The 21,934-nt window shown below is 41.4% G+C and overlaps 1 protein-coding gene across 1 annotated transcript in view; it reads right to left on the reverse strand.

Annotated features, from left to right (window-relative positions):
* The window catches only part of LOC126175390 (disks large-associated protein 5-like), a 179,766-nt gene that overhangs the window by 30,031 nt on the left and 127,801 nt on the right, over positions 1–21,934 (reverse strand). Inside the window, exon 9 of the mRNA XM_049922172.1 lies at positions 16,526–16,631. Coding sequence (XP_049778129.1) covers positions 16,526–16,631 — 106 coding nt within the window. The remainder of the gene's footprint in view (positions 1–16,525; positions 16,632–21,934) is intronic.

Genomic DNA, 21,934 nt, shown 5'->3' on the forward strand with positions numbered 1-21,934 from the left:
TTAAATTTTTTTCGCTAAGTTCTTTGACAGATTTTTTTGTTTTCTAAATCATTGCATTCTACTTTTTCTTCTAGAGTAACCAAACGATTGTCAGTTTTTTGTTCTACATTTTTTACTAAAACTTTGGTATCCTCATCCAAATTTTTAATTTCCCCTTTTATCTCATTAAAATCAATTAAATTTATTTCCCTACCTGACAGTAACTCATTTTTTACAGTATTAATTGCACCGCTCAATTTAGCATCAATTTCATTTACTTTTGCTTCCACAGATTCAATTTTTTCCTCAACACTGCCAACTCTGTTCGAAAGATCACCCACTTGGGTATTGACTGCTTGGACTTGCAACAAAATGTTATCAATTTTTTCATCCCAGTAAGTCTTATTGTCGTCAAGTGTTTGTTTAATTTCTTTCGTGAAATTCACAAGAAAACTTTTTAAATCAAACTGATCGGTTCTTTCTGTTTCATTTGACCTGTCCTGAGGATTGAAGTCTATTAAATTACTACTTTCTACTTTAGGCACAATACTCTCGAAAATCTCATAAGTCATTGTGAAGAACAAAAATTTATACACAACAATATAAAACAAGATAAAAATATTGTTTTAACAAAATACGAGGGTTTCGTGACTTATCTGGAACACTCTTATACTGTTGCAAAACCACGTTTTCCATCCATGTGATTATTGACCAAAATTCTTGAAGTATTTTCTTCTGTCGAAAATTATATTTTTTGCCGAAACATTTCTTCTCCAACACTTTTACTTCCCGATGAACACAAACACTGTAACACACATTCTGAAGAAACTGATATTAACACACAAAAATTTTCTTCCTCGTACCACTGTTGAAAATCTCGTGAACACAATATCCCGGCTGACGCCCACAATTGAAATACGGCATCCCGGCTGAGACACAATTGAAATACGGCATCCCGGCTACAGTCCCCAGTTGAAATACGTTTTCCCGGCTACAGTCCACAAAAAAAATGGCTCTGAGCACTATGGGACTCAACATCTTAGGTCATAAGTCCCCTAGAACTTAGAACTACTTAAACCTAACTAACCTAAGGACATCACACACACCCATGCCCGAGGCAGGATTCGAACCTGCGACCGTAGCAGTCGCGCGGTTCCGGACTGCAGCGCCAGAACCGCTAGACCACCGCGGCCGGCGCTACAGTCCACAGTTGAAATATGTTCACTATTTTTTATTTACTTAAATTTGCCATATTTCGTGACAGTACCTTTTCCGTTAGACGTTTGCAAGGCGATATTAGTCTTGGCTTCAGTTGTCTAAGTATGATTCCACAATGCATCGTTGTCGACTGCAGAAAAGACGTGGTTCAACGTGTTTCTCTCATTTTGGTGTTTCAAATACAGTTTCTTCAAATGTAGTTTCTTCTTTTTAGTTAATAGTAACATAATTCAAAATTATTTATGACGGCGACCTACACATTGTTCTTCCGTCAGCACACACCAAGAGTTAACTGCAGACTGACTATAGTCAAAGACGACTCCAACGTCAAAGATATTTTACACAATTCACAAGTTTCCACTTGTAATTAGTCTCTTTGCTATTCTTCGATACATTTTCTAATAGTAATCAATATGCTTTTACTCTCAAAAACAGAAGTAAATTAACATATAATAAGACAAATTATAATAAATCCTGACAAAAATATAAGAAAACATTTACAATTCGGTATCGACAAATACGGTAAAAAAATAACATCTCCCAGATCCATTACATGCTCTCTTCTGCAAATGTGGCATTCATGGGTAGCGAGGCTGCAGGAGGTGACTTTTTCACACAGAACAGGTGACAGCTGCAAATATATTCTCTGTGGCTGCCTACTGCAAAAAATTAATGACCATTAACCTAATCTAACCTTGGACCAAATATTTTATTCAGATGTCAGATGTGGACAATTTATTGGGGGCTCATTACATGCTAATTTATGTAGGTTACTAATTAATAACAAGATTTGTACAAATGCAGACCAAGGTGTCACCCCACAATGTCAGTATTAGCTCTTGAACAGAAAAGTTTGACAACCACTGTTCTACAGAATGGAATGGATAAATCAACAGTGTAGCGGATCACATTTTTAATGTGGTCCTCCACTCCTGGATCATGTCACAATGTTTAAATGAATCTGTTGGCTGTTTGATAACATGTTCACCTTGGCGGGTTTCCACTTCGAGTATGTTCTTTCGATTAAAATTAAAACTTAATGTAGGTTACTAGTTATAGCTGTGAGATATTTGTAGAAATACATTTTTATTTGCCATCAGCTGTGTGTTTATGTGTGTGTGTGTGGGGGGGGGGGGGGGTCTTAACTGCTTTAGTTAATTAACCCTTCACCAACTGAAAAATTTGTTGGTATAAAAATGCAATTTCTCATAGAAGACACTGTATTCTGTCATCTGTTATCTGTTATCAGTCAGGTGCATATGTGCAACTTACACAAATTTTCAATGTTGTTGTTGTTGTTGTTGTTGTTGTTGTGGTCTTCAGTCCTGAGACTGGTTTGATGCAGCTCTCCATGCTACTCTATCCTGTGCAAGCTTCTTCATCTCCCAGTACCTACTGCAACCTACATCCTTCTGAATCTGCTTAGTGTATTCATCTCTTGGTCTCCCCCTACGATTTTTACCCTCCACACTGCCCTTCAATACTAACTTGGTGATCCCTTGATGCTTCAGAACATGTCTTACCAACCTATCCCTTCTTCTAGTCAAGTTGTGCCACAAACTCCTCTTCTCCCCAATCCTATTCAATACTTCCTCATTAGTTAGTGATCTACCCATCTAATCTTCAGCATTCTTCTGTAGCACCACATTTCGAAAGCTTCTATTCTCTTCTTGTCCAAACTATTTACCGTCCATGTTTCACTTCCATTTTCAATACATTGTCAAAATCTGGTTATGTTGCATTCCATGTTTTGTTATTGTCACATGCTGCATATGAAAGTGTCTTCTATGAGAAATATGCATTTTTAAACCAATTGATATTATAATTTTTCTTCCAGTTGATGATGATTTAATTCACCGAAACTAGTCACGAATAAACATTATACACACAGTTGACAGCAAATAAAAATGCATTTCTACACTTCTATTTCTTCTGGGGACTACATAGTCCATTACCCCTATCGGAAAGTGGTCACAAGAATACAAATCTACAACTGCTTCCTGATGAACAGTGTCCTCAAGCACATGAGAGTAAAATTAGAATCACTGGCAGAGAATGATAATATTACAGTGCTCTTCTCAAAGAATATAGTATCTTACAGCACAATTCTCTTTATAGCTCATCCACATTAGTCAAGTGATGATAAAACTGTGTAGCATAGTGCATCCAACTCCCCAGTGAGAGAGACATTACAGGCAATGGTGTCTGTGTTACTATCTTGGTCTAAATCTTTATTTGGGGCATATACAAGAAACAATATCATTCACAAACATGCGCCGCCCCCCCCCTCCCCGCCTCACGCATCACCACCACCACCACCACCACCACCACCACCACCACCACCACCACCCCTCTCCTTACTGATATGTCCTTCCGATGGTGAATATAATGGCTCAGCACAAGCACATTTTATGTTTCAAAATATGTCCCCTGTAAATAGAGACACGGGTTTTTCCCCTATGCTAAGAGCTGGAGGGTGTTTGTTGATTCTGTCACACTTCATTTGGATCACATATTTTCGTACTGTTAAAGGGATAGCTCTTTTCCTTATTTTCCAATCGCATGTTGTTCAATTTTGATATTTTCTCTGCCACATGGGAAGAACATAATGATTTACTTGTGGTCTTTGGAATGGGTAGCTTTACCAATGAACAGCTACAGTGTGGTCATGTTATGTGAGCAAGTAGAACCTGAAAGGAAGAAGGAAAGCTGTTGTACAGAGTCTGTCAATCTGTTGTGGTCAGACGTGAGCAGTCCCAAGTGGTCTGGGCATGTAATGCAGTGTAGGTTATTTTAAGTTAGTTGGCACTGAGCAGTTTTATGTACGAAGTGCCCATTACTGCGAGTTTGTCCAGATACGCAGCACTGAGACGAAAGAGGCCATCTTCCTACAGTTTTTGTATTGATTACGAGAACAACATGTCACTCCTCTCTCTTTATCCTGTTCAGTGATATGGGGTAAGGTGTTATTTGTTTTCCTCACAGTTTGGTGTGTTACTTAGAGGCAGTGTGACTGATCAGGCTTTCCTATGAACTGCATAGCAGAGTGATGATTTGACTGAGATCAAGATACAGCATTCTGATTCAGGTTGTATACTTGGGGATATACAGAGTCCCCGATTTCCCAGTTAAAAATGCACTTTTTCCCCATGTCAAAATACGCTGCTTCTTAGGTGAAAAATACTCTCTTTCCAAAATAAGTGACAATAACTCCCTTGGAGGTATAAAATTATCAATCCTTTAAATGGTAAAAGTTTTATACACTTCAGAAAACAAAAAACCTTGTATTATGGAAGTATAGATTCAAAACAGCACGTTAGTTTCCGAAGCATTGAAATCGAGATTGAAATGCGCTTTTGTAAGCCAATCACAACTCATGTCACATGATCTCACAGCAGATATTCAAAGCATAGGACACAAGACACAGTCAGCCAATAACAACACCTCTGTTAAGTAGTGTGAACACCCAAACAGAAAAAGTTAATAGTTTACATTCATGTACATAGTGTAGCTAAATGAAAAGTTATGCTTTCACATACAATGTTGGTCTTCCTTGCTTGCGTTACACTTTAAGAAACACCACACAAATGTGTCAGTAAAATTTTAAATAAAGACATTAATGTGTGGTCTTCTGGGCTCGAAATTCTTTTAATTGGCTAGTACCCAATGTATTAAGTTTTAAATGAGAGTTAAACACTCTGTGATTTAAGAAATTCATTGCACATTTGCACACATAACATAATTCATCTTGTTTCAAAGGAAATTTACTTTGAAACTAACACTCCTCAAAACGGCATTCGCTATATTTTCCTGCGACCTGTTAGAAACAGCTTTGTTTCAGCAGTTGCCAGAAAACAGTAGTTACTGCATGTGGGCAGCTACAATAACGTAGGAAGCCCGTATGTTCATACATATATGGTATTAAGAGATCTTACATGATGTCATAAAAGAAATAGTATACTCCAAGAGCATTGGAATTTTGTAAACCATACTAAGATGCATAACTTGCCTTAAAAAGCACATTCATATGTCCAGATTCACAATGAAGTGGGCCCCAACATGATATTAAGTTTTTCAGTGTGTTTTTTGGGATGCAAGTTTTCTTGTAGTACCAGAACTGTGTTATCTCATGTTTGGTTCTTTATTATCGCGTAATGTCATACATGCTAGAAGATGAAAATGTGCACTTTAAATTCAGTGAAAAGTGCAAACCAACCATAGTGCAGAATGAAACACTTCGTTTCTAATAAACTGACTGCCTCTTTGGCAAAGGTTAATAAAAGCCACATTTATTTAGTAAACCGACAAAAATAACTTCATTGTTCTGCCAAAAAACATGGAAATAAAATAAAACCAGAAAACTGAAGCTATTAACATGTGTTAGCCTTCTGTCATTTTGTGAATGTATTTTAATTCACTTGATAGCTCTTAGCCACAGAAATTCATTTTATGAGAGAAGTGTAAATGTAGAGGAAACAGCAAAATCACTAAATGTAAACACAGCTTACATGGAGACTAACCCCTCCCCACTACAATTCAGACTGCTATGCTCATGCGCGAATCTGGCAGCTTGGGTGCCCCAGAAATTTTTTTCCACATAGCATCCGGCTGAATGTTGCTACTGCTGATATAGCGAACAGCCACACTTCCAGTAGCTGGAAGCAGGAGGAGGTACTGCACATATGCAACTCAACTGCACATGCATGTTAGCAACTGCTCAAATGAACTAGATGTAAATGATTGTGATGTCACGCTCATCGACAGCAGTTTATTGTTATGAAGTATTCCATAGTCTTCGTCCTGAAGCCTTTGATGCATTTTGTTGTTTGTTAGTTCTTACCAGTCAAAAACACAAAAATTTAACAGAAGACTAAAACAATGAAAAATTCCCGGAATTCTAAAGGTTGAATAAATTGCTGGATTTTTCCTGACTTTCTCCAGATCGTAAACACCCTGTGATTATATTTGCGTCCCATATTTAAGCCGGAATCAGGTGTTATTAAATCATTGGATCACTCACCAAACAGGTTTTTTGAAATTCAATACTGGCAATTCAAGAATTGAGCAAAATATGGCTGTATTCAGTGTAGGAGATTTTTTCTCACTGTATTAATCAATGTGAAGTTTTGTCATTTTTTTTTAACTCCATTTTCATTATCTTAAGGGTAATGTTCCAATTTCATGCTTCCCTGGAGTAATAACAGACAGACAGTTTGTTATTAATGATAGTCCAGATATGTAACCTATTTCTGCCTACGTAAATTTCTATGAGAAATCACTGTCGTACACAAGGTTTAATTTTGTGACTGTATGGTAAGGCACACAGTTGAACCACAGACTGCATCTACTGAGCTCTTATGTTATTGTTTTCAGGTGGTGTAACATATTGTCAGTCCCTGTTTGAGAAAACAGTACACCTACATTTACACAGATACTATGCAAGTCAGTGTAGAGTGTGTGGTGGTAGGTACTCTGTACCATTACTAGTCATTTTCTTTCCTGTTCCACTCGCAAATAGAGCGAGCGATAAGTGACTGTCTATATGCCTCCATACAAGCCCTAATTTCTAATGTCTTATCTTCTTGGTCCTCACACATGGTGTATGTTGGTAGCAGTACACTTGTTCGGCAGCCAACTTCAAATGCCAATTCTCTAAATTTTCTCAATCGTTTTTCTTGAAAAGAACTTCACCTCGCCTCCAGGGATACCCATTTTAATTCCTGAAGTATCTCCTTAACACTTACATCTTGTCTACTAAGATCATTAGCACCCAGTCACAAACGTTATTGCACTAATAGCATAGAAAAACGCAAGGGGACAACACCAGAAAGTGCTTACAAAGACGCAGATAAACAAAATAAAAGAGTCAGATCTTTTTGGACAAGTCCATCAATGTAATAAAACTAAGGACACGAGCAGCTGCTGGAGCGTCATCAGCTTAAAGTTCCTGTAAGGTAGATGGCAAACACAGGACAACATGAGAGTGAGTCAGGTGGCTTGCGGAGTATGGATGTAGATGTAGATGTAGACAGGACAATAAAACATGGCGCACCGTCAATGGATGACCACAGGGGCACAGCAGGGCGGTGTCACCGGATAACAGGTAGCAGTGGCTAAATTTGCAAAGCCCAATCTCCAACCTGGCCAAAATGACCTCCTCTCGCCGGGAAGGGCGTGAGGTGGTCATCCAAGCCATCGGGATAGGTTTGATGGCCCTAAGCTTATTTTCATGGAGAGAGGATCAAGCCTCATGCCACAATGATGAAACGCGCTGACAAAGAACCCCACTAACATCAGTTGATAGGACACAAAAGGAAGCTGTCTGAGGCAGGAGGGCAGCAGCCTTGGCTGCAGCATCAGCAGCTTTGTTCCCAGGCACACCAACTTGGCCAGGAATCCACAAAAAAGGACACAAGTGCCAGTATCAGCTAGCGACTGAAGGGACCGCTGAATTCGTTGCACAAGAGGGTGGTCCGAATATGGGTCACGCAGACTCAATGGCGCTCAAAGAATCAGAGCAGATGGCATAGGGAGAATGACGATGGCGGCGGATATACTGAACAGCCTGATAGAGAGCAAAAAGCTCAGCTGCAAAGCTTGAACACTGGTCAAGGAGCCGGAACTGAAAGGTATCATCCTCAACGACAAAGGCACATCCGACGCCAGCAGTTGCCTGAGCCATCTGTGTACATAAAGACGTTATTAGCGAGCCTCAAAGTTCGACAAACCTCGAGTGGTATATTTAATCCGTGGTCCTCTCCTTTGGGAGCGAACTGAGTTCAAGGTGAACGCGAATGTGAGCCTGGAGCCAAGGTGGTGTCAGGCTCTCACCCACTTGGGAAGTCGTAGGGACGGTAAAATCTAGTTGCTGAAGCAGGTGATGAAAGCGAACTCCAGGAGGTAACAGGGCAGAGACATACAGCCCGTATTGGCGGTCGAGAGAGTCGTCAAAGAAGGAGAAATATGACTGGTGGTCGGGCTTTGACATCAGTCGGCAGGCGTACCGACAAAGCAACATACAGCGCCAGTGGTTTAGCGGTAATTCGGCAGCTTCGGCATACAGACTCTCAACAGGGCTGGTGTAGAATGCTCCAGTCGCCAGGCGTAACCCCCGATGGTGGATAGAGTTTAGATGGCGTAAGATGGACGGCCCGGAAGAAGAGTAGACAAAGCTCCCATAATCCAGCTTTGATTGGACAATGGACCGACATAGGTGAAGCAGGACCATTTGATCTGCTCCCCATAACGTACCACTGAGAACACAGAGGACATTTAGGGAACGGGTACAACGAGCAGCCAAGTAAGACACATGTGGAGACCAGCAAAGTTTCCTGTCAAATGTAAGACCTAAAAATTTTGTTGTCTCCACTAATGAGAGAGCAACGGGACTGAGATGTAAGGATGGTGGAAGAAACTGTTTGTAAAGGCAGAAGTTCATACGGATGGTTTTCTCACCAGAAAAATGGAAACCGTTAGCGATACTCCAGGAATATAGACGTTCTAGACAACGCTTCAGGAGACATGTTCTCTGAGCGCTGCAGTAAATCGTAAAGTCGTCCACGAAAAGGGAGCCTGAAACGTCAGCTGGAAGGCAATCCATTATTGGATTGGTAGCTATGGCAAAAAGGGCCATGCTCAAAACGGAGTCCTGGGGCACACCATTCTCCTGGTGAAAGGCATCTGACAAAACAGAACTCACACGTACCCTGAACATTCGATCCATTAAAAATCCATTAATAAAAAGAGGGAGGTGGCCGAAAAAGGCTCCAAGTGTGCATGGTGCGGAGAATGCCCGCCCTCCAACAGGTGCCATAAGCCTTCTCCAAACCTAAGAACACAACCACCGCCTGGCACTTCCGCAAAAAGTTGTTCATAGTGAAGGTCGACAAGGTAACTAGGTGGTCAACAGCAGAACCAACGCCAACGAAAGCCACATTGGACATTGATAAGGTGGCGTCGAGATTCAAGGAGCCAAACCAATCGAGAATTTACCATGCGCTCCATCACCTTGCAGACGCAGCTGGTAAGGGAAATGGGGCGGTAACTGGAAGGAAGGTGTTTTTCCTTTCCTGGTTTGGGTATGGGAACAACAACTGCCTCATGCCAGCGTGTGGGAACATGACCTTCAGCCTAGATGCGATTATAGGCGCGAAGAAGAAAGCCTTTACCTACAGGAGAAAGGTTCTTCAGCATCTGAATATGGATACCATCGAGCCCCCGAGCAAAGGATCGGGACCGGGCGAGTGCGCTTTCGAGTTCTCGCACAGTGAAGGTGGCATTGTAAATTTCACCATTCAAAGATTGGAAGGAGGTGGCCGTGCCTCCTCTGCTTGTTTGCGGGGGAGGAAGGCAGGGTGGTAATGGACAGAGCTCGAAACCTCCGCGAAAAAGCGGCCGAAGGCATTTGAGAGATCCTCAGGATCCACAAGGACTTCATTCGCTACAGTCAGGCCAGAAACCGGGGAGTGAACCTTGGTGCCAGATAGCCGGCGCAGGCTACCCTAGACAACCGAACAAGGAGTAAAACTGTTGAATGAGCTGGTGAAAGCCACCCAGCAAGCCTTTTTGCTTTCTTTGATAACACGACAACATTGTGCACGGAGTTGTTTGCAACTGATACAGTTCGCCATCGTAGGGTGGTGTTGGAAGATGTAAAGCACGTCACCGAGCATGAATAGCGTTGCTGCATGCTGTAGTCCACCAGGGGACTGGGACTCGACGTGGAGAAGAGGAAGTACGAGGGATGGAATATTCAGCAGCAGTGAGAATAACGTCCGTGAGGTATGTGACCTGACTATCACAGCGGGAGAAGTTTTGATAACGGAAGGTAGCCAGAGAGGTGAAAATCCCCCAGTCGGCTTTGGAAATGTGCCAGCTAGTGGAATGTGGAGAAGGGGTGTGATGCAGGAGACTGATTACGCAGGGGAAATGGTCGCTCATTATGTGTCAGACAGAGCATACCACTCGAACCGACGTGCAAGCTGGATAGTGGATATTGAGAGGTCCAAGTGGGAATAGGTATGCGTTGCGTCCAAAAGGTAGTACGTGCACTGGTATTTAAGCAGACTAGATTGAGGTGGTTGAAAAGGTCTGCCACGAGGAAGCCTCTCGGGCAGGATGCTGGAGAGCCTCAAAGGAGATGGTGGGCATTAAAGTCTCCAATCAACAAAAATGGTGTAGGAAGCTGAGCAATCAGTTGTATCTTGTCTGCCCTAGTAAAGACAGATAATGAAGTGTATACAGTACAAATGGAAAATGCGAAAGTGGCGAGAGTAATTTGGACAGCAACTGCCTGCAGATCTGTGTGCAATGCAATTGGATTGTAGTAGACATCACCCCGAATCAGCAACATGACCCCTTCATGAAAGGGAATACCTGCCGCAGGGGGTAGGTCTAAACGCATGGAGATAAGGAGTGCCAGGTCAATACGATCTCATGGACGTAACTTTGTTTCTTAGAGACCTACGACAATCGGGCAGTGCATCTGAAGGAGCAATTTTAGTTCCTCTCGGTTGGACCGAATGCCGCGAATATTCCATTGAAGAAGTGCCATTACGAAAACGAAAAGAAAAAGAAGAAACAAGAAAGGGTCACCTCGATGGCCACTGAGGGCCTGGCTTCAAGGGAGCACTGCTGCTGCAATCAATAGGTAGTGAGTCATAGTCCATCAACTCAACAGTTGCGTCTACCACCTTCCTGAACTGGTCACGAGGGGCAGCTTCCTCCGCCAGTGAAAGGCCATATGATCGGCTACCAGCGGTGCGGCCTGGCGAAACTGAAGATGGCCGGGACGACAACCACTGGGTGGCGCAGGAGAAGAACTGCACCTCGGCGGAGATGGAGAACTCTTTTTTTTCTATGAGCCTTCTTTGAAGTAGTACGTTTTGTCGAAAGAAAAGTAGATGGCTGTGAAGTTTGTGTACGCAAGAAATCTTCACGTGTCTGTTCTTTTTTGAAGGTCCGAGCATCTGATTTAGAGGTCCTCGTCTTAGCAGTAGCAGATGATGATGATTGAGCCTTAGGGTTGGTGGGAGGAAGAGGAGATGTTGATCGGGCGATCTTAGCACTAGCCGATCTGACGACCGAATTGCTAAATGTTAGATCACATGTCTGTGTAACTACCTCCCTGGTAGGCCGAGGAGAGGCGAGAACAGCACTGTATTTACCTGCCGGAAGCATAGTAGGCTTTCTGCTACTGAGTAACTTGCGAGCAGCCGAGGTCGACACCTTCTCTTTCACTCTAATTTCCTGTATACTTTTCTCATCTTTGTAGACAGGGCAGTCGCGATAGGAGGCAGTATGGTCACCAATACAGTTGATGCAACGAGAGGACGGAGATGGACAGTCACCCCCATGGGCGTCCCTGCCACAGGTAACGAACGCATTTAGCTGCACTTCAACAAGACTGCAGTGTATGGTTAAACCGCTGACATTGGGAACACCTTGTAGGGATGGGTACATAGGGCCGAACAGAAATGATCTCATACCCCACTTTAATTCGTGAAGGCAATTGCACATTGTTGAATGTCAGGAATATGGTTCGGGTCGGTATGAGGTCCTTGTCGACCCTTTTCACGACCCGATGGACGGCTGTCACTCCCTGATCAGAGAGGAAAGACAGAATCTCCTCATCAGTTGGTCCGTCGAGTGATCTGGTATACACCACGCCACGCGACGAATTCAAGATGCGGTGGGCCTCCATCTGTACAGGAAATGTGTGTAAGAGAGTGGCTCGAAGTAATTTTTGGGCCTGGAAAGCACTCTGTCTCCAACAGCAAGGGACCATTGCGCAACCAAGTGCAAGATTTCACTGGTCCTGCAATCGCATCTACACCCTTCTGAATGATGTAAGGGTCGACTGCTGAGAAATGATGACCATCAGATCTTGTGACAACAAGAAACTTCGGTGCTGATGGTAGAATTTTCGGAACACGAGTTTCATCTAGCTTTCTTTTTTGGGCAGAAGACAGGGAAGAAGAAGAAAAATCCATTGCGGACAAATCCCCCATGATTACCAGTGTCTCCAATGGTGCTTTCCTTCCTTGTGGAGGCCCTCTCAGAGGACACTCCCACCTTAGGTGATTAGTCACACCTCTCGAGAAATGGACGGAGGGACCAAACGGCACATTCAGAAGGTAACAGCTCACACAATCACCTCTCTATGGGCCTGCTCTTTACCAGGGGGTATGTGCGTGCCTTACTTGTCTACCCAGGGCGGGGAATTACATGTTACCCCGTTACCAGCCACGCATGCGCATGCATGGGGCGGCCTTCAGACACACACAGAGAGGAAAGAGAGAGAGGGATAGAGGAGTAGAAGAAAGAATCTCAAACGCCGAAGTGGAGAATAAGACACAGAAAAGAAGGCAAGGAGAATGAGGCAGAAATAGAAGCAAGGGCATGAACGCGAGGAGAAGAGTGAATGTAGGGAAAGACCAATAGAGGAAGAAAGTGTGAGGATGGAGAAAAACAAAGGAAACTTATCCATTGCCAGCCTTTTTCTAACACCTGACACTTTTAAATGACAGCCTTTTAATAAAACATTAGTAACTACTCTAATATTTGCGCTGAGTGGTGGATGCTGTTGTGCTGTTCAACTATTTCTAAAGGTGGTTTCTGATAATATCTGTTCCGTAAACATCCACTGGAAGAAACCTGGAGACTGGAAGATTTCAGATAGATTATGTAATGGTAAGACAGAGAACTAGGAACCAGGTTTTAAATTCTAAGACATTTCCAGGGGCACGTGCGAAAAGCGACCACAACTTATTGGTAATGAATTTTAGATTAAAACTGAAGAAACTGCAAAAAGTTGGGCATTTAAGGAGGTGGGACCTGGATAAACTGAAAGAATCACAGATTGTAGACAGTTTCAGAGAGAGTATTACGGAACAATTGAGAAGAACAGGAAAGAAATACAGAGGACGATAGCTTTGAGAGCGAAAACACTAAAAGGCAGCAGAGGATCAAGTACGTAAAAAAACGAGGGCTAGAAGAAATCCTCAGTTAACAAAAGGGGTATTGAATTTAAATGATGAAAGGAGATAATATAAAAATGCAGTAAATGAAGCAGGCAAAAAAGAATACAAATATCTCAAAAATGAGATAGACAGGAAGTGCAAAATGACTTTAAGCACAGATGGCTAGAGGGCAAATGTATGGTTGTAGAGACATATATCACTAGGGGGTAAGATAGATATTGCCTACAGGAAAATTAAAGAGACCTGCGGAGAAAAGAGAACCACTTGTATGAATATCACGAGCTCAGATGGAAAACCAGTCCTAAGCAAAGAAGGGAAAGCAGAAAGGTGGAAGGAGTATACAGAGGGTCTATACAATGGTGATTTACTTTAGGGCAATATTATGCAAACTGATGAAGATGAAATTGGGGATATGATACTGCATGACAAATTTGACACAGCACTGAAAGACATAAGACGAAACAAGGCCCTGGGAGTAGACAACATTCCAATAGAACTACTGATAGCCTTGAGAGAGTCAGCCATGACAAAACTCTACCATCCGGTGAGCAAGATGTATAAGACAGGTGAAATACCCTCAGACTTCAAGAAGAATATAATAATTCCAATCCCAAAGAAAGCAGGTGTTGACAGATGTGAAAATTACCAAACTATCAGTTTAATAAGTCGCAGCTGAAAAATACCAACACAAATTCTTTACAGACGAATGCAAAAACTGGTAGAAGCCAACCTTGGGGAAGATCAGTCTGGATTCTGTAGAAACACGTTGGAACACGCGAGGCACTACTGACCCTACAACTTATTTTAGAAGATACATTAAGGAAAGGCAAACCTACACTCCTAGCATTTGTAGACTTAGAGAAAGCTTTTGACAGTTTTTACTGTAATACTCCCTTTCAAATTCTGAAGGTGGCAGGGGTGAAATACAGGGAGCAAAAAGCTATTTACTATCTGTACAGAAGCCGGATGGCAGTTACAAAAGTTGAGGGGCATGAAAGGAAATCAGTGGTTGGGAAGGGAGTGAGACAGGGTTGTAGCCTAACCCCGATGTTAGTCAATCTGTATACTGAGCAAGCAGTACAGGAAACAAAGGAAAAATTTGGAGTTGGAATTAAAATCTGTGGAGAAGAAATAAAAACTTTAAGGTTTGTTGAGGACACTGTAATTCTGTCAGAGACAGCAAATGACCTGGAAGAGCAATTGAACAGAATGGATAGTGTCTTGAAAGGGAGCTATAAAATGAACATCAACAAGAGTAAAACAAGGATAATGGAATATAGTTGAATTAAAACAGGTGATGGTGAGGGAATTAGATTAGGAAATGAGACAAAGTAGTAGATGAGTTTTGCTATATGTGCAGCAAAATAACTAGTGATGGTCTAAGTGGAGAGGATTGGCGACAGTAAGGAGAGTGTTTCTGAAGAAGAGAAATTTGTTAGCATTCAGTATAGATTTATGGGGAGCTAGAATGTAAAAAAAACTTTTTTAAAAATTTTCGCATTTTTATCTTATTATAAAATTTGCTATTTTCCGAATAAAATGATATATATGGCGAGAAGATTGTCACAAAACTGGAATGTGCTGGCCACGTCCAGAAGAGGATGGGCACCAGGTAGAAGAAGTTGAAACAACGTTTGAGAGACAAGAAACTTTATGGTGGTAAAACCATAAGAGGCAAGTTGACAGACAAAATGATTGATGAACTGCAGCAGTATTATGGGATGGCTATTAGAAATAATACTGAGGATTTGTTGAAACTGAAGAAGGCAGTATGGGCCAGCTTCTTCCACAGACAGTCAACTGATAAAAACCAGTACACCACCTTTGCCCTCCTGGACCTGATTCATGGTGCAAATTACTGCAATGCCCAGTACTCAAACAGTTCATACAGCCATAAACAGTCCATCCCAGCAACAGTCATGGGTATCATAAAACCCATTTACAGAGACTTGGCAAATTCTGAATTACTGAAGAAGGGTCTGCATGGTCAGATTCAAAATCCCAATGAGTCATTCAATAATCTTATATGGACTTGTTTACCAAAAAATGTTTTTGTCGGATTGAAGACACTAAGTGGGGGTCAGTGATGCTATTATTGCTTTTAATGATGGCAACATTGGTAGGGTGAAAGTGCTACAGCATATGGGAATTTATCCTGGAGCAAACTGCATCAGAAAACTTGAACGGATGGACAAGGTTCACATTGATAAAGCAGAGTATGCAGTACAGTTGGCCACTAAGGAGTCCAGAAAGAAGAAAAGAAGGAAAAAAATCAAGGGGATGATATGCAGTATGGTGCACAGTGCTTTTGAGTGACTAATAGTAAAAAATTAAGCATATATTAAGTGTGTTACAGTCTTTTTGAAACTTTAGAAGCCGTTCATTAAAATTTATATTTTCTGTTGCAATTTTCCCTAAATCTCAGAAACCACTTCGAGCAGAGTATTCAAATTTTCATGAAGTAATAACATACATATCCTGAGTCTACTGAACTAAAAGAAGAACATAATGTTAAGTATAATTAAAATTATTTAAGATAACGTACAAAAAAGTACACAAAATTTTAACTGTATAATTAAAAAATTGTATTTCCGAAAGCAGTGGCTGAAATGAAATTATTGTACTTCAGTAGACTCAGAACACACAGTTTAATGTCCTGTAAATGTTTCATGTCAATGGCTACAGTAGTTCCTGAAATACAGGGAAGCCATGTCAGGATAGGGCGTTCCAACTCCCCTTAAGGGTCAGGAAGTCAAAGTATTTGTATGGAGTGTAGCCATGTACGGAAGTGAGGCATGGATGATAAACAGTATAGACAAGAAGAGCATAGAAGCTTTTGAAATGTGGTACTACAGAAGAATGCTGAAGATTAGATGGGTAGATCACATAACTAATGAGGAGGTACTGAATAGAATTGGGGAGAAGAGAAATGTGTGGTACAACCTGACTAAAAGAAAGGTTTTGTTGGTAGGACACATTTTGAGGCATCAAGGAATCACCAATTTAGTACTGGAGGGAAGCTTGCGGGGTAAAAATCGTATAGGGAGACCAAGGGATGAATACAGTAAGCAGATTCAGAAGGATGTAGGTTGCAGTAGTTACTCGGAGATGAACGGGCTTGCACAGGATAGATTAGCATTGACAGCTGCATCAGACCAGTCTTTGGACTGAAGACTATAACAACAACAGCAACAAGCTTCTGAGTGTTCTTACAAACTGTTGTTTCCATTGTTGCAAAAAGTGGAAACAACAACTTGGCACAACACCTGGAAAGACACCATTAAAAAAGGTAATTGCTTTTTCATCAGTACATATACTATCACCATTTATAAAAGATGTAAACCTACCAAATTCAGCCTCTTGATCATTGTTCAGTACATCTGGCGTGAGTTGTTTCATTCTATTGGAAAGTCGTCTACTTGACTTTCTTCCATCAGCAGCTGTGCTGTTTACCTGAAAGTAAGGATATATAACACATTGCATTCCAAGACAACAATTGGGTTTTAATTACTTCAGGTCCTAAACAGAATAAATAAACAATGGAATTTTCTTTGGAGCTATAATGAGACTGTCACATATTTAATTACTTAAAGAAAGAAATTATGTATCTAGTGCATAACATATCGGAAAACTTCTGACTATTTATTCTGCAGGAAATGCAGATTCAGTTCACAAAATTTACAAGTAACATCAATGTACGTAGTTCCATAGCCATAACTTTTTTCTGTGTGCTGGCAATCTAAACTACCTCGTGTTTCATGAACGTATAATAAGAACTTAAGTGTCATGTGGGTCTACCAAAAAAAGCAATTTAATATTGGGACAAATGTTACTTCAGGTTGGTTGTATTCAGAACAGAGAAGTGGAGGAGATGTGCAGTGTGGTGAGAGAGACTCATGAAGTGGACAGAAAAGAATGTCTCAGACATCGAAAGAAATCCCAAATGACACAGGGAAGTTCTGAATAAGCAGAGTACAGATCCATTCGAATTAAACCAATTCATTACAGGACTATTTATTTCAGCTACATTAGTTGTGTTTGCATCAGTGATATTAATGTAGTAGTTTTTTGTCCAATGATTAACAACAATGCTCTACCAAATACTTTGCTTTATTTAGAAACGCGTTATCAGTGGATATCCAAACAGTTTCTGCTTCATATAAATATTGTAGAATTAATACTATAACTTAGGATACTTTGTTAACTGCACCAACTAGTAACAGTTTACCAACTCCTCAAGTTTTTTAATGTAAGATAAGATTTTATTCTAATGGAACACTGAAGAGATACATTTGCCTGTGTAAGAACACCTTTACTTCATAAAATAGTCAATCTCCATAGCCGAGTGGTCAGCATGGAAGGCTGCCATGTGAAGGACCTGTGTTCGATTCCCAGTACTACCAAGGAATTCTACCATCACACCCACTCTTATTATCTCTCTTCTTTTCAGACACTCCCTTGCGGCTGCACATAGCTGCCCTATCCTTTCTCCATCTCGTTCTCCTTCAACTTTCCAGCCTATATTTACATGCAAAAAACCTGCCATAGTAGGATTGGCATCCTGTGCACTCTAATAAACTTTTGCTGTACTACAGGCTTGAAACACAAAAGGGGAAGAAATAAAAATTATGAATATGGCCTTTTAATTCACTAAAGGACCCTAATTTCTATGAAACTTACTGGCAGATTAAAAGTGAATGCCAATCACGACTCGAACTTAGGACCTCTGCCTTTAGCAAGCAATTGCTCTACTGGTTGAGTTACCCAACCAAAACTCAAAGCCAGTTCTCACAGATTTACTTTCGTCAGTACCTCATCTCCTACCTTCCAGACTTCGCAGAAGTTATCCTGCTCGGGTAACTCAGTCAGTAGAGGACATGCCCATGAAAGGCAAAGGTCCCGAGTTTGTGTCTTAGCGTAGTACCCAGTTCTAATCTGTCAGGAAGTTTTATATCAGTACACACATTGCCACAGAGTGAAAATTTCATTCCAGAATTTTTTATGTCTGCCTATTTGAACTGTATACAGAGTCTGACACTCAGTTGTACAATTTAGCATTTCAGAGTATACAATAACATTTATGGCTCAACTGTTTGGGCAAGCGGGACAAAAAGGAGAAGAAAAGTTACACACTGGAAACTGCCTGTACATTCTACAGCTGAAGTTTCAGAACACACAGAAAAATCGTGTATTGTTAAAGCTGATATCGAACAACCCCTGGGGAGATTTGGAAACCAGAAATAGAAAGTTTAGTGAAGACTGCAATGATTTGCCCACACTATTCTCTCTGTCAATTTCCTATAAAATAATTAGCACTGACTGAAAAACCTATTCTAAGTTGGCCAAAATGCATCTAAAATGACACTGTGGACGGAGATCAAGAAATACATAGTTCCAAGTCACCAGACAATGAGCGAGAATGAGAAATACAATGAAAAAAGATGACTAAGTACAAGGTTAATAGCATATGAAGTTTATGTGCAGGAATAGAATGAAAATTAAAAGCTGATACTGTTTGTAAGAATGTTGTTGACTGTACAGTTTATTCCTTTACATTATAACATATCCTTAACATAAATCTTTTTGTAAAATAGACTGAGCTGCACTGTAGATCAGAAGTCACAAAAACCAGATACTGCATGTGTTGTCTCTGTAACAGTTTATGACCACTTTATCCTAAATCATTTAACTTTGGAGCAAACTTAATACCAGCTTTACTTTGTAGATTGTTATTGTGTTTTGTTGTTGTCATTTCTGTTTTTTCAGTCTGAAGCCTGGTTTGACAGCGCTCTCCATGCTAATATATCCTATACAACCCTCTTCATTTCTGTAATACTACTGCAAACTACATCCATTAGAACCCGCTTACTATAGTGAATCTCTAGTCTCACAATTTTTAACCCGAACATTTCCCTGCATTTTTTTATATTTTTAACTTTTGCTTTAACATATTTGGTGCTTATTGGACAACATTTTAAGCACTATGCCTCCTAAAAATAGTCCCCTCTACTGGCAACACACTGTTCCCATCATTTCTTCCACTTTTGGAAAGCCTCCAGGAATGAATTTTCTGGGTTGGCACATAGGTCTCTTATAGCACTATCATGAATTTCTTCTATGGTTTGGAAACAATGTCCTTTCAATCTGGTTTTAAGTTTGGGAAATAGGAAAAAGTCTGCTGGGGCTATGTCCAGAATATATGGTGGATGGTGCACAACAGGAATGTGATCAGAATGAGACTTTTACTCTGCAGCAGAGGGTGCACTGATATGAAACTCCCTGGCAGACTTAAACTGTGTGCCGGACCGAGACTCGAACTCGGGACCTTAGCCTTTCACGAGCAAGTGCTCTACCATCTGAGCTACCCAAGCATGACTCACGCCCCATCCTCACAGCTTTACTTCTGCCAGTACCTCGTCTCCTACCTTCCAAACTTCACAGAAGCTCTCCTGAGAACCTTGTGGAACTAGCACTCCTAAAAGAAAGGATATCGGCGGAGACATGGCTTAGACACAGCCCGGGGGATTTTTCCAGAATGAGACTTTTACTCTGCAGCGGAGTGTGCGCTGATATGAAACTTCTGCAAGGTTTGCAGGAGAGCTTCCGTAAAGTTTGGAAGGTAGGAGACTAGGTACTGGCAGAAGTAAAGCTGTGAGGATGGGGCATGAGTCATGCTTGGGTAGCTCAGATGGTAGAGCACTTGCCCGCGAAAGGCAAATGTCCCGAGTTCGAGTCTCGGTCCAGCACACAGTTTTAATCTGCCAGGAAGTTTCAGGAATGTGATGTTTTGCTAGATAACTGTGTACTAAGAGTGAGGTGTGCGCTAGTGCAATGTCGAGATGCTATATCCAAGTCCTGTTTTTCCCACAATTCAGGCTTCTTCCGTGCACAGAATCCCTCATGTGCATTAGGATTTGTTAGCAACTTCTCGAACAATTAAATGACTATTTCCACAAATCACAGCATAAACTCTCTCGACATGGTCATCATCTGTTGATGTGGAAGGTTGTCTGGGCTTGGACTCACCACCAACTGACATTTCACCACTCATAGCACTGCATGCGACACATACAGTCTCCTCCACATATGCTTGCCTAAGAAAGTTTTCCCAAGTTTGTCGCAAGACTACACATACACACACACACACACACACACACACACACACGAGAATAAATGGAGGACCACCAAAGCAGAAATTTGTACAAAGAACATGGCCACATTCATTGTAATTAGGTATAAGTGCAATACAACCAGTAGCGCTCACACCCATTCCCATGATCCGTCCCCCTAAACCCAACGTGCCCTCTGTGGAGGATGACATAGTACTGCCACATGTTTGATGTTCAGATGTTTGTGAAATCTTACGGGACTTAACTGCTAAGGTCATCAGTCCCTAAGCTGAGACACTACTTAACCTAAATTATCCTAAGGACAAGCACACACACCCAAGCTCGAGGGAGGACTCAAACCTCCGCCAGGACCAGCCGCACAGTCCTTGACTGCAGTGCCCTAGACCGCTCGGCTAATCCCACGCGCCCCACATGTTTGGCCTTTTGGAAGTATGCACATGCATCACTGCAGTCAGACATATAAAAGACCTAATGAATATGCTGCTTAACCCATGGCATACAATGATGGGTATACCCATCATCATGCTCTCGCGCATTTACACACAATGAAGGGTACATCCTTCACTGTGTAGTCACATTTAGCTGTGTTTGTTTAGGTGGCATGTTAATATATGGCAGCAGCTGAGTCCGCCTTTGAATCGACCGAAAATGCTCAATTGTGGCTAATTATTATGATGCAAAGTTGGCATGTTCTTGTAGATTCAGTAGCTAACATGGCCGATTCATACGAAATCCAAACTGAAAGGGTATGTCTATTTCTTGAAGAAAGTGATTTGAGTGATTCTGATGGTGAAATAGATTATGGAAACCGTGACAGCACAGACTCGGTAGCGAGTGACACCGGTGGTTGTATTAACAAGGAAGATTTTCCCCTCCAGAATTTAGTTGCTGTAGCGAAGCCGGCAACGGGTACATCGACAGTTACTGATGACTGGAACTGGGATAATGTTTGCAATAACCCTTACATTACCAAGAGCAGCTCTGAGGGCAAGATAGATGTTACTATTCGCAGATCCCTAGGCCAAAACCCATCACACTTGCATGTAACTAAGCAGTTTTTGGCACTTAAGTTCTGCGAATCGGTGGTCAATGAATACAAATTATTTGTTATTTGCCGTTGAAACATGTGCAGGAGCAACTGTACATGAGGAATGGAGGAGAATGGTTGACGTAGCACACTGGTTTCCTGTGACAGTAGATGAGATGAAGGCCTACTTTGCACTCTGCATACTTACGTCTAAAAGAAAGAAACCTTCTGTACAAGTGAAAAATAATACAGACTCTTATTTTCAGTAAAACCATGTGTTTTTGGATATTCAAGGCTGTCTCAAGGTATCTTTGTTTTGCTACTGAGTCTGCAGTTATGCAGCATGATAAACAGAGGAAGATCAGACCAGTTATTACTCGTCTTGTTGACATATTTTAGAGGATGTACATGCCTGGAAAACATGTTGGTAATAATGAGAGTCTGATGAAGCTCATAGGCAGATTTTCATGTGTCCAATACAACCCTTCAAAGAGGGCAAGATTTGGTTTGAAAATATATGACGTATGCTCAGCTAACAATGGATACTGTTACAATTTTAAAATTTATGCAGGTCTTGAGGCAGAAAAAGTACCCAAAAC

This window comes from Schistocerca cancellata, chromosome 3, assembly GCF_023864275.1.
Source record: "Schistocerca cancellata isolate TAMUIC-IGC-003103 chromosome 3, iqSchCanc2.1, whole genome shotgun sequence".
Classification (NCBI taxonomy): Eukaryota; Metazoa; Arthropoda; class Insecta; order Orthoptera; family Acrididae; genus Schistocerca; species Schistocerca cancellata.